The 13,724-nt window shown below is 30.1% G+C and overlaps 1 protein-coding gene across 2 annotated transcripts in view; it reads left to right on the forward strand.

Moving 5' to 3' along the window:
* Nucleotides 1-13,724, forward strand: part of LOC118181174 (serine/threonine-protein kinase SIK3-like) — a 48,336-nt gene that overhangs the window by 12,955 nt on the left and 21,657 nt on the right. For both annotated transcript variants that reach the window (XM_035350252.2, XM_035350260.2), the window contains exons 6-13: nt 1,919-2,042; nt 4,007-4,236; nt 5,465-5,615; nt 7,850-7,959; nt 9,183-9,504; nt 10,714-10,829; nt 11,182-11,291; nt 13,113-13,240. In XM_035350252.2, coding sequence (XP_035206143.1) covers nt 1,919-2,042; nt 4,007-4,236; nt 5,465-5,615; nt 7,850-7,959; nt 9,183-9,504; nt 10,714-10,829; nt 11,182-11,291; nt 13,113-13,240 — 1,291 coding nt within the window. The remainder of the gene's footprint in view (nt 1-1,918; nt 2,043-4,006; nt 4,237-5,464; nt 5,616-7,849; nt 7,960-9,182; nt 9,505-10,713; nt 10,830-11,181; nt 11,292-13,112; nt 13,241-13,724) is intronic.

The following is a 13,724-nucleotide window of genomic DNA, read 5'->3' on the forward strand; positions in this document are numbered from 1 at the left end:
AAAAGTTCTATTTGGAAAACCTCATCTCAATATTGCACCTAAGAAATGGTTTTTAGAACTAAACATGAATTGCAACTGTAATTTTACTCTTAGCCTAGAGACTTCGTCTGTTTAATTGATCTGCCATTAATATCTGTTTCGGAATTTCCGTAGTTTTTGAAAATTTGATGTGCATGACTTTTGAATCACCCTGTACATTTGGCAGTCATTATTAATATATGGTATTGATCTATGATTTCTGTGCTGTGATTACTATGGTCAATTATAATATTCTTTGAATTTTAATTTCTATGACAATAATAAAGTCTAGACTAACATAGCTATTATTAATGGAAAGATAAATGCTCAAAGTTTTACAGCGATAAGAAATTCCTGTGTCTACTTTTCATAACAGGGCAAATGTTTATCTGTTTATCTTATCTTCAGTCTATGATCACTCCAGCATTTCTTGTCCCATCTTAGTATCCATTATGATGCACTGTTTCAATTTCAATAAATCTTGAAACATGGGTGACACAATGCAGTAACTGTGATTAATGCTGCCAGATAGGATATGGTTACCCTAATGAGGATTTCTGACTAAGTACATGTTTTGCTATCCTTTGAGAGTACAATGGAGTATAGTTGCGCAAAGATTGAAGCTATGTATTAACTTTTTTGCACTCGAGAAGCGATTTTAAGTTATCATTCAGCACAATGCAGCCAGGGCAAGTTGTATTTCAACAGCAAAGAATTAATGTAGTTGTCACTGAGGTTGACCCCCTCCCCAAAAAGTGGTGTTGGAGCAAATATCACCTGAACTGGTATTGGTAGGGACTTGTCACATAACTAAAGATAGATATATTAAAATCTGTTAGTAAGAAATGTATTTCAGTGAATTTAACTAATTCAGAATAAAATGGTTCTGCTTTATATTATCCACATTTCAAATGCTTTGCTGGCTGTGATAGTGTAGTCATTTCTTTGTAATCACTGTATACTAGAAAGAGTCTGGGCGATCATAATTTAAAAAAAAAAAAAAAAAAAAAACTTCTTTGTTATAGTGAGCCCCAGCCATATTTGGCAATTTTAGATTTGCGCCAAGATCTCAGCTATAATTTCACAAAGCTCATGAAGTGTGAATTTAAAAATAAACAGCGCAATATGTAATAATAACAACAATAATACTCACATGATTTTTCCTCAGAATATTTTTAAGAATCCTTATCCTTATTATTGTTATAATTTTATTACATGTAATTGTTTCAGTCAACTGCAGCTCTTTCACACATATTAAACTCTTTGCCATTTAATTTTTATTGTTAACTCCTCTGCCCTTTATTTTACAATTTTTAACGGTGCACCTCCAAGTAGTTTTATTATTAACATTAAAGTTTCATGTTGTAACCATTTTCGCATACTCATTTGTCAAGTAAAAGACCTTTCTCATAAAAAAAATGGCATGCACTTCACTACTTGGTAAATTAAAGATCGTTAACTTCATATTCACCAAAAAAAATATTTTAAATAAACAATACAAATCCTAAAACCTCGCCAAAAATTAGTGCAATAAGAAAAAACGCATGACGAGAGCAAAAATAAAAAATGTAACACGGTGCTGATATAAGAGTATGTGGTGAGGTATAAGAACATGCAGCCAGTGCTAATATACAATCACATGACAATGTTATGAGAACACGCAGCCAGATTTTAGCGAGAAATCTCAATTGATAGGCAATTCAATCTCATGGTCCGCTATAACAAAGAAATACCATATTGCGCAACAGAGATTTAAATTTTTATCAAGAGAAGTTTGCTTGTTGCAGTAAACTTAGTTTTGCATGCTTGAAATGCATGTTTTTAAGCTAATTGGATTTTTTTAAAATTTATATATATTATTTACTTTTCCATTACAATGTGTTATATTTTATTTATATAGAGCTTAGGTGTTGTTCTATATGTTCTGGTATGTGGAGCACTACCATTTGATGGCAGTACATTACATTCTCTGAGGAATCGTGTATTGGCTGGGAAGTTCAGGATACCTTACTTTATGTCAAGTGGTATGTATAGATTATTTTCTGCTGTTTTGTAGATTGAGAATATTTTATAAAATAAACTTTTTATTCATTCCTAAATATCAAAATTTACATTTGGTAGAAAGAGATATAAATGAATTGTAAAATTAAAAACATTCATAAATATATTAGATGTGCATTTATTGTTAACCTAAAAGGCAAGTAAGATAATGAATCTGTATCTATAAAATTAAGAAGAAATGTCCGTGGAATTTTCTATTTTTATGCGTGAAAATTTTAAAGTATTGCTTAGGTTATCTTAAATAGACTTGTGTATTTTTATATCTGAGAATGGCTTATCACTGGGCTTCTCAACCAGGGAAGAGATGCAGCTAACTTGACCCCACCTGCTTCCTGCTGTGTCTTTAAAAAACATTTAATTTTAATAAATACATATGTATTTTATGAGTTTTGGAAGGGGGCAGAATACTTTTCTAGAAATAGTGAAAGAGGTCATTGGGCGAAACTAGTTGAGAACCACTGGCTTATCAAATCTAAAATTTACGGAGAATCAAAGCATAATTTATTACTGTGAAACATTCTGCGACTTTTGAGCAAAAATAACTTTATGAGTGATTATCGTAGGAAAATTCAAATTTCTGTTCCATAGGGAAAGTTAAAGACATAAACATGAATAAGGAGTAATTAAGATAAATGAATAAGGAGAAGAGGTGATTCAGAGTATTAGGGATAAAAATTATATGTGCATTGTTTTAATGAAACTTAAGATATTTAAAGTAGTTTGTAGTTTGGTACTCGTAAATATATATCGTTTTGTTACAATAAGGGAAAAAAATTACTCCTACAATGCATGATCAGAAACCTTAACAGTAATTCAACAGTCTTCAATCTTTGTTGACTCAAAAGGCCATAAAACTTTTTTTGTTCTGGAGGGAAGAATTCATACATCCTCAGAGAAAATATGGAAAATGTATCAATATTATGATCACTTTATGTGGAAAATGAAAGGAAATCATTATTTTGATATAATTTTACTCAAATCTAAAAACAAATCTATTTGATTATTATGTTAGATACAAAAAATAACATTTTTTTTTAAATTATTATTTTAAATCTGCTCCAAGTCTGTAGGTATTGAAAAAACGTTTTGGTTTTGATGTGTGGAACTCTTAGTGGAATTGAATAGCAGTCCAAGATTCTGCAAACTTAGTTTGAAGACCACTGGACTAATGCAGTATTTGGGACAGTTTAACCCAAAGTTTTGTTTTTGTTGGACTGCTATTCAATTCCACTAAGAGTTCAGTCCAAGATTCTGCAAACTTAGTTTGAAGACCACTGGACTAATGCAGTATTTGGGACAGTTTAACCCAAAGTTTTGTTTTTGTTGTTCGTTAAAGAAAAGATAACAACTCAATTTTTTTTTACTTCATCAATGAAAGATTATTTTTACTAATATGTGATTATATAATTATAGTAAATAGCTACAGAAAACACTTCAAGTATATAAAGTTTTAAATGGGTTATTTTGATGATATTATTCATTATATACGTGATTACTTCTTAAAGCTAATATTATCAGTAGAAACCATTATTTCCTTTTGTACAAATATACGAACTATATACGGAGAAAAATATTTAAGAATTCATTTAAATTATGCATGTGCCATTTGATTTGTGTTTCTAGTACTTAAAGATGTAGTTCAGTAATTACTAAAACAAACTAAAAAGGATTTCATGTATTGTTACTGTGTGAGCAGATTTGATCCAGCTGTGGACAGATAGCAAGACTAGCTTCATTATTTAAATTCCCCCCATATAGCTTTTATGAATGGTTTATTACAGAATCCATCTCTTGTAAAATGTTTAAAATTACTATTTTTTTAAAACACAATAAATTTTAATTTCACTGAAATGAAAAATTTCCCCTTTAATTACTATTATGAGCTGATAGCAAATGTTATACCTATTATTTTTTCTCCCTAATCTAGAATGTGAACACCTAATTAGGCATATGCTTGTTGTGGATCCTGCTAAGCGGCTTACAATAGATCAGATAATCAAACACAAGTGGATTACTCAAGAACCAGATGAGCAGTTTGAAAGGACTCTAAAAAAATATAGTATTGACAGTAAAGTTGAAGAGGAGGAGCCATTGTGTGAAGTTGTTATCGATTATATGTTGCAACTTCCAGCATTTAAGAGAGAAGATATAGTCAGTGTATGTATAAATGGTTAATTGTTAGCTGTATGTAGTTAATTTCCAATACTTAAATGGTAGAAGCTTGCCTTTTGTTTTATAAAAATGTATATATCAAGGAAAAAAATTAATTTTAATCATCTTAATATAATAGTTATGTAGAGATAAGATTACATGTATCAAGCACATTCAGAAATTTCATGTTAACATTCATATTGTTGTAATCATATATAAAATTTTTTGTTATTTACTCATGAAATTTAAAGATTATTTACAAAAAATTGGTTTGCAAATGAAAAATCTCTATACTCAATTAAGGTCTTGCATATTATTTGTCAGTCACATCTCTATTTCATTAGTGTTTCCATAGCAGCCAACTCTCTCGGTTTTATATCGCATCTCTCCATCTTCTGGTATATCGTCAAATCTCCCAGTTTCCAATTTTTGGCATTTATTAAGGAAAGTGTTTTCCAGTAATAAATGAAACTTAAATTGTGAAAATACTGTTGTTCACTCCTATTCATTTTCAGAATCATTTTCCTTGTTAAATTTTATTTCATCAGAATGTTAAGTACTATGTACTCTAATTATTAATTAAATTTTTCGTCTTATTTAAAAGTACTTTGATAAATAGAAGCTATTATTCCTTCTCAGAATAAAAGTATAAGAAAATTACAAAATAAAACTAGCCAAAGAGCTATACTAATATATTTTACACCAGACTTGTATTTTAAATAGCTCAATAACTTGAATTGTGCATTATAAAGTGAATTCAAGTCAGTATGGAATTCCTTTGAAATGACATCACTGTATAACATAAAAACCTCCAGGTTTTCTTACAAAAATCCTCCATTCAGATTTCAAGGTGTTTCTATATAGTTTATCAAGCCTCACCCCTTATTTAAAAATTTATTATAAGAGATTATCCTATTCAAAATTTTTAAATATAGTACTTTTTATTGTTAGATTTCAGATTTCTGTTAAATAGTTTAATTACAAGATTTTTCTTGTAAATAAAGATTAAAACATAAATCTTATTAAATTATGATTGAAATTTATATGCATCTAAAATTAGAATGATATAAAGATGTGAAATGCTAGTTGATGATAATCATTAAAACTAATAAGTAAGAAATTCTGATATTTTGTAGTTAATATATTTTAATATGCTCTAATGTTTTGCAGTTATGAATCAAGAACAATTTGCTAAAAATTTCCTTCCTTTTTATATTTGCTTTTTTTTTTTTAGTCTGTAAAAGAAAATAAATTTGACCAGTATAGTGCAATGTATCATTTACTATTGGAAAAAATTAAGACTCACCAAAGAATGGCTCTGTTACCACAAAATTTACCTGTTGCATCCCAACCTCAGAGAAAAGCTAGCATTACAACAGGAGTGGGTAAGTTGAAAATTGTTTTAAATATCATGTTCTTTTGTAGATGTAGATATTGGCATAAAATAATGTCAGAAATAGTAATAACAGTTTTAATGATGCATTGAAGATGCATGCTGCTAGAAAATGGGTTCATACATGAATATTTGAGAAAAATATTAGAGTTTAAAAAAAAGGAACAAAATACCATTGAACTACTTTTAGCTTCACAATACTCTTTTCTTTGTATGATTTATGTAGGCTGCAGTGTCATTTTAATATTGCATTAGTATTATATAATTTCATCTTGATTACTTGAACTAATTTTTGCTATGGATAATTCCTTTAAAAAAAAAAAAAAAGAATTTGACAGAATCTTGATTAATTCGCAGTTATAAAATTGTAGTAGGTAAATCTTTTTTCTTTTTCCGAAAAATGACAGAATTTTCATTAATGGACAGTTTCAAAAATCATTTAATTCATATGGATAGCAGTTGTCAAATTTGCCCAAAAGGCCTATCTAGATCAAAAAGATAAGTTACACTGAAAGGTTGTTATCATTGGCACCCTTGTGCAATTTTGGCTGCTGCCTCATTAATAGGAGAGTACTGATTTGTAGATGAATTTTCTAAATCATATTTCTGTGCATGTGAAGTGCAGAATTGCCCACTTATTTGGCATTTGTGTTTGGCACTTTTTACAAGAGTAAGAAGAATTGGATTTTTGTTAATTTCCTTTGACTTTTTAAGTGAAAATACATCGATGGAAGTCAAGGGAGTGCGCAATTCTCTGGTGTTTTGTTAAGTGAAAATAGGTCAATGTGTGCATGGATACCGAGTCTGTGCAGTTCTTAAAAACGTGCCAAGTAGTGGGTGATTCTGCACTTTTCCCAAAGTATAACTTAAATTAACTCAGGAAACAAAACAAAACATATGTTTAGGCAGGCAATTAATAAGTTTTTCTTGTAAGTAAAATTTTAAAAAAATAGTAATTTTTGCATCTCAGACTCAGAAATCTGCTTGTCAGTATAATGATTCTTTGGTGAGTGAAAAACCATTCTTTAATAAACTTTTAGATAGCATCCTTTTTCGGTAAGAATGTGTGTTAAATATATATACATTTGTTATGTCAAAGTTCAAAGTTTTATTTACAAATGAAACTTTGTGAATACTTCACTAACTATACTTTTTGGGGAAGGGACTAAATTTTGTTTTACAGAATCCTGTACACCTATAACATTCAGTCTGTTTAGATAAAATTATACTTATTTTGCATATGCAAGCACTCTATGTTCAAAAAGTTTGTAGAAAATGCTTATAGGGAGTAAGTAGCATTTAAAATGTTAAAAAAGTGTTGTCTAATTGCTTTCAAAGTAAATATTCTTCAGAATATACACGCTTACTCCAAGACATCTGATATTCTTCACCTCAGTAGGAGAATACCTATTTTTATATCTTATAGAATAACCATTACATATTTTACGATAGCTTGAACTATGGGAAAATGTTGACTTCGTTGAACCATGTTGTTAGGTTGTCCATGGTCGTTGAACCATGTTGTTGGCAATAGAACATTGCGATCAAAGGATCTGATAGATAAGATGATTGTGGCATAGCAGGGATCTTTTCTCATCAAATATATCCATCTTTCTTTGCTCATAGTGTGACAACATGGTGAATAGTTGAAAGATATTTTAATTTTGTTTGTATCGCAATATGAACTGTACTGTTGTAGACAATGTTTCATTAATTTCTTCTGAAGGGATGGAGTGCTGTTCAGATTGGTATAGTAGTTAGTTGTCTTGGCTGCTGTATGTTTGATTAGGCTTGAGTTCGAATCCTGGAGATTGCATGGATGTGCTATAAGGTGTATAATGTCTATGGGGCAAGGAGGCTTTCAAATACACAGTGAGCCGATAGTCTTTTAGCTTGAGGAATGCACATATGCCAGGTTTGCTTCAACTTGTACTGACAGAACTAGTGCCATGGGACTATACCTCTATTGCCCGTGATGAAATTCTGGTGTCCCACCCACTTGGTGTACAATAAGTTACCTGTACGTGTGCTTTAATTCCAAAGTCGAAGTGTTGCAAATTATACACCATGGCTTGACTTTTTCACACAAGAATATATATGCCTAGAATCAATATTTAATGAAATGATGCATGTAATTAACCTTCTGTAATATACTATGTACCTGTAAAAACTTTGTGACTTAATTGCTTTAATACATTTTTTTTAAATTTTATGAATTTTTTTAAGTTGAAAAATCACCCCCAGCTGAACCTGCTACAGAAAGTGAGCAACCTGCAGTGAAACCAATGTTTAGTCCAATACCAATAGTACAGCTTGTAACTGAAAATCTTGAAAAAGTAAGTAATAGTTGTATTGTTAAAATTTCCTTGCTGTCTAATTATGTTTTTAAGTTGCATGTGTAATAAATGAGATAATGCAGAAGTAGTATATGCTTTTTTTTAATTACCAATTGAAAAAGAAATTAATCAAGTAATCTTCAGATTCAATTTTATTAAATTACTGTGAAACTTCAGGTAACTGGAAAAGCAGAAACGAAAGTTATGAGCCAAATATAGAATTTCAGAATATTTAGATAAGTCATGGAATTTTGAAATATTTATGTTATACATCTTTTGATGATTTCCACATTTGTTATTTCGGTAAGCAATATAAAAAAGCAATTTTTAATTAGTCAAGTAAATAAAAAATTAAACTTTTAAAAAAGAGCTGACGAACTAATTTGTAATTAACTAACAGCAACAACCAATGGAAATGGATGGATGGGGTAAGGGGCAGCTTCTATAAGATCTAGATTTTATCTTGTCTAGGGCTTACCAGACAGGATCTGGTTCAAGACCCTCTTTTTGTACTGAACTCTTTCAGGGTGAATGGGCTCATGGACCTGATCTAGCTCTACTGGTCACGGGGATGAGAAACAACAACACCAATGGAAAACTATAAGGATCTTTTGTCTGTTTTATATTGGTTGTTACGAAGTGGTAAACTTAAAAATTGAATCATATGCTTTAAGTAATTTTAAGTAAAAAAATGTGCAGCATTTGAAAACCCATATGGAAAATGAAGGTAATGTTTTTTAAAATCTTCAAGTTACCTTTTGCATTTTTGTTATGATATAGCTTGGCATGTCATTAAAAGGGTTTGATCAATGATTTTTATAAATTTGAGATAAAAATTAATAGCTTATGCCATCAAAAGAAGTTTAATTTCATATGATTATATCCCAAAGACTTAAACATGGGAAAACTTACTATATGTTTTGTCAAGACTCTCATTTACAGTGATTTCAATAAGTGGGTGAATGAGGTCAGAAGGCAATAACTGATATTAGAAATATCAATTATATGCTTTCTAAGGAGGGATTGCATAATGTGCTTCTATACCTGTACCTTAAAAGACAACTGTAGAAGTACAAATTGGAAGTCTGAAAGGTTTTCAAAATGTCAATGCTGATACACCTGTTAAAATGTCATGTTATTAATTATGCATCAATCTATAGTTGTCGCATCTGTCACAGTTCAAATTATCCTCTTAAATTTCAAATGTAAACTTTCTGTTTTAGTTTGGAGATGTGGAATTGGAATCTGATGAAGAAGATAAGCGTATTGAAACTGCACAGTCTCAGTACCATGTTGTCAGGCGGCATACCGTGGGACCAGACAATGCTGATGCACCAGAGGGTGGTGCTGTTGGTGGAGATTTATTTCTTCCACGAGGTGGACCATATTATGGACCTACTCTTCATCCTGCTACTGCTCTACCTCTTAGTGCACTTCCCCATACAAATCTTCCCCAGAATCTGCCTCTTGTCCAAAATCAAAATCCTCAGATATTCTGTGTTAAAGACCAACATTTGTTGAAACCACCACAAGTTCTTGGTGCAGGTATGTTGTTGCATGGTATACAAAAAATTTTCTGTTTAAAGATAAATAAGCCTTATTTGTGTGTTTTAGCTGAGTTTTCCTAACCTTTTTTTTTTTTTTTTTTCTTTTGAATGTGTAGTTTCCCCCATATACATATGCAAATGATTTATAAAAGTACTTAAGTAGATGTTATAAACACTAAAACTTTTTTGTAACTTTGGTTCTGGAATTCAGATAATGTAGTAAGCACAAAATACTGATTAAAAATTTCTCCAGGAATTCGTACAAAGCTTAAAACATGTAATCAAAGTTTAAGGCAGACATATTAAATACTAAGCAAAATAATAGATGTTTTTTATTAATGTATAAATATATCAGATCTTTATATCAAGTTCATAAGTCAGTTCTCTCTGTACATTCTTGTACAATAGTATAATATATCAAATCATCATAAAACAATATGATGTAAAAGATATATTTGAATGAATGGTGTACTTCATTCAAATGTCATAACGAGTAAAAACAAAATGCCTAATTGTTACACTTGTTGCAGTCTTTTGAGAGATGATCATTATCCCAGATTTTTTAAGGAGGAGAACTGAGCGCATCAGTCAGTTATTGTACTATCATTTTTGATAATTCTAAATTTAGTACTTCTGCAAATTAATTAGGATCAGCATGATACTTATTAAAGAATGTCCTGCCCTCAAAGATGCAGAGGTGCTTGTTATGATGGCATATTTTGTAGAACATTAAAATACCTTTTTAATTTTTAAACTTTTAATTTCATTTAGATCCAGTTTGAATTAGAAATTATTTTTTAAAGATACAGCAGTCGAGCAAAGCAATGTATTGGTTCATATAGTCATGTGATGCATTTAACTGATGCGAAAACTGGTTGAAGGTTTAAATTCGATCAACTTGCATGGTCTGTGGCCATCTAGAAAGTTCCACCCCTGAAATTCATTTTTGATTGGCTACCGCATTGCATGACTATGTTGTTATTAATTAAACTTTAATCATAAAACTGCCCATGTTTAAAAACTCAACACATGTTTTAATAAAGCATAGAATTCTTAAATTTTTGGGGGGAGTCTAGTTTATTTTTAATATAATTAATTTTAAAAAAGTTTCTTTCTGTAACAGTTTTGTTGTTTTATATTGTTATAAACTTTTATAGATTATGTTATTTGTAACTTAAATAATCATTGAAAATATTTATGTTAATAGTTGGCGGCCTTGGACGTCGTGCATCTGATGGTGGTGCAAATGTTCAAACGTACTATCAGCGAAAAGTGATACCTGGACAACAAGGGCAGTCACCAAATAAAGAGAGACCTTCTACTGTAAGTTCACTAAATATTTTTCATTATAGAAGTTATTAATGCTGAACTAGATCCTGATTTGAAAATGGATGTCATCAAGTTGACATCATAGATTATGCTTTTATTTTACAATAATTATTATTTCAAAGAAATTTTAAATTTTAATAATTAAATTAATTATTGTATGCTCCTAAATAGGTTACGTATGTGTATACATATTTTTACAAATTTAGGTATTCTGGGCATGAAATTGTCCAGATACGAACCTGATTAATTTATAATTATTAAAAAAAATTGCATTAATAAATTTGTGAAATGTAGAGTGTTGTTTCCCATTGCATATGATTTGTAAGAGTTGTGTGTATGTTTGCAGATGTCGCCAAACAGTACATTACCTCAAGGTCTCCAAGCTTTAGCTTTACAGGAAGATGAGAGCCAAGAACAGGAGGAGCAGCAAATGGTGCAGCAGTCTTCTGTTCAAGGGTAAGTCATGCTGACATACTGAAAATGAATATTAGGAATTTTTAAAGTTAAAATATAAGAGACTGGAACATAGTGAAAACTTGAATTTGAAATCAGCTACACAAAATAACAGTTTTTAACTAAGAGATCAGCTATAGGCAGCTAAAGAAGAAACATAAAATGAGACTAATTCTCTTTAACAAAGGAGGAAGTTAGGAATTAATTAATTATTGAGCAAATTTCAGTTTTTTCTGCAACTAAACTACATTATTGTCAACTAATTGATGGCTTCTTGTGGGCTTTCCTTTTATTCCCTTGCAGAAGGTTTTTACCAAAACATTTTAGAAAAATTGATTCCTTTTGTCTTGAAATATTTTACTGGAAACTTCCAAAACATTGCTGAGTTGGCAAATTACAAAATATTACAAAAACACTGCATGGTTCAAACATGTTTATATATATGTTTCTTTCGCATCTATATCCCCTGCCCTTCTCCAGTTCTCTCTGCACATAATTTAAAAACCTCTGGTAGCAACATACAAGGTGTAAGTAGATAATTGAGTGTGTTATGTTATTAAATAAAGTACTTGTGGATTTTTGAAGCAAAAGCATGATAAATTACCTACAATGGTTATTTTAATGGCCTTCATTATGACAACCTCATTTTTTCTGCATCCAATTCTCATGTACCTGTTGTCTTTTTTTATGTCTTAGCTTCTTGTATTCAGTTCTTTTGTACAGTAATATTCAGCCCACCCCTCCCTTTTTTTTTTTTTTTTTTTTCTTTCTTCATCTATTACATGACTATTTTTAGTTTTCAATAAGCTGAATATCATCTATTCCGTTCTTCCAAGAAAAGGAAATTCTGCTAAGTGAGAACAATCATAGATGAAACTTTACAACAAACTTGCATAGCTACTAGTATCGATGAAAGTATCTTTGTACAGTAATGCCAAAAGTATTTTATTGAAAGAGTGGATAATCTGGGGTATACAGCTTGGAACATGAAAATGTTTTCTTGTTGAAATTCCTAACTGAATTAGTGAAACACTTATGCAAAGAATCATTAGTCTTTTTGAACCTGGTTGAATAACATCTAATGATTGTTGGAGGGGTGCAAAAAAAGACATAAACTGGGATATAAATATTTTATTTGTTAACTGTGTACTTAATTTTGTGGATCCCCAAACTGGTGTGCATACGCAACATGTAAAGAGATTGCCAAAAAAGGCATTATAAGACAACATTCCCCTTTAATTCAAATAATTCTATCTCACTGAATTTATGTGGCAAGTGTAAGGACCAATAAAACTGTTTTGAAGTTTTTCTTACAGCAGTTGCAGATTGATAGTAATAAAAAATTTCTTTATCTTGGACTGACCCTTTTTAGTGATATTTTGGTAAAATGGTTGCCTATATTTTTATAATTTTATAAAGCACTCAAACAAGTAAAAGTCTATCAATTAAAGATTATAATTTATTAACGCACAAAATTTTTTTTAAAAATCACACTTTATGATATGCAATAAATAGAAGAAATCACAAATTATTTACATAAATTATACATCAGTAACCAATGTATGCCCTAATTCAATATGTCAGTTCCTTAAAGATAAAGAAACTTCAATAAATATGCTCTCAAGTAGGACTGTAATTTTAATATATTTTTTGTGTTATTCATAGTGTTGAAATTATTTGAAGCTTGCAGTGATATATCCATGATCTGAAGCCTTCTAAAAGTATAATTTATGGAAACATAGCTGTTTTAAATCAGTATTTTAACAATTTATTGTGAAGTGTCTTTGGGTTATGGAATGATAAATATTTGTGCTTGTACTACAGTTACTCAGTATGGGAGCAACCTCAGAATTTCCGAATGGGGTTAAGCCCACCCGAGGAAGTGCAGAAGAAAATACCTCCAATGAAGCAGAGGAGAACTGGTTTATTAACAGTATTGGAGAAACAACCTGGTCAGTATTTGTTACTTATATGCTTTATTATAAAAAAATCACTTGCCTAATGCAATAATGTTGGTATTTGGTGGATGCAAAACTTTTTTTTATTATTGTAATTGCTTTTCTGTGTATTAAAATTAAATGTAAATTGTTTTAAAAATTGCCTAATTTCCATAGTTGTAGACCTTGAAACCATCAGTATATTATAATGGGAAGTTTAAAGGAGAAAAAAGTGTAGTTACTTGTAAATATTTTATTTAAAAAAATAAGTAAATAAATAAGTCCAGAACAAAATATTTAATTACTTATTTGACAACTGATATTTTTTAATTTTGTATCCAGGCTTTTCTTTCTCTTCTTTAATTTGATGTAAATTATAATGAAATGCTATTATCTTTGCAAATCTTTTATGCATCTTTGCAAACATAAAACATTTAATGAAGTTATCTTCTTTTGATTTTATTTCATATCCTGTATCAGCTCTTGAAGGTTTATTAAA

This window comes from Stegodyphus dumicola, chromosome 11, assembly GCF_044657685.1.
Source record: "Stegodyphus dumicola isolate Sdum_Otavi_A_Nest chromosome 11, ASM4465768v1".
NCBI lineage: Eukaryota > Metazoa > Arthropoda > Arachnida > Araneae > Eresidae > Stegodyphus > Stegodyphus dumicola.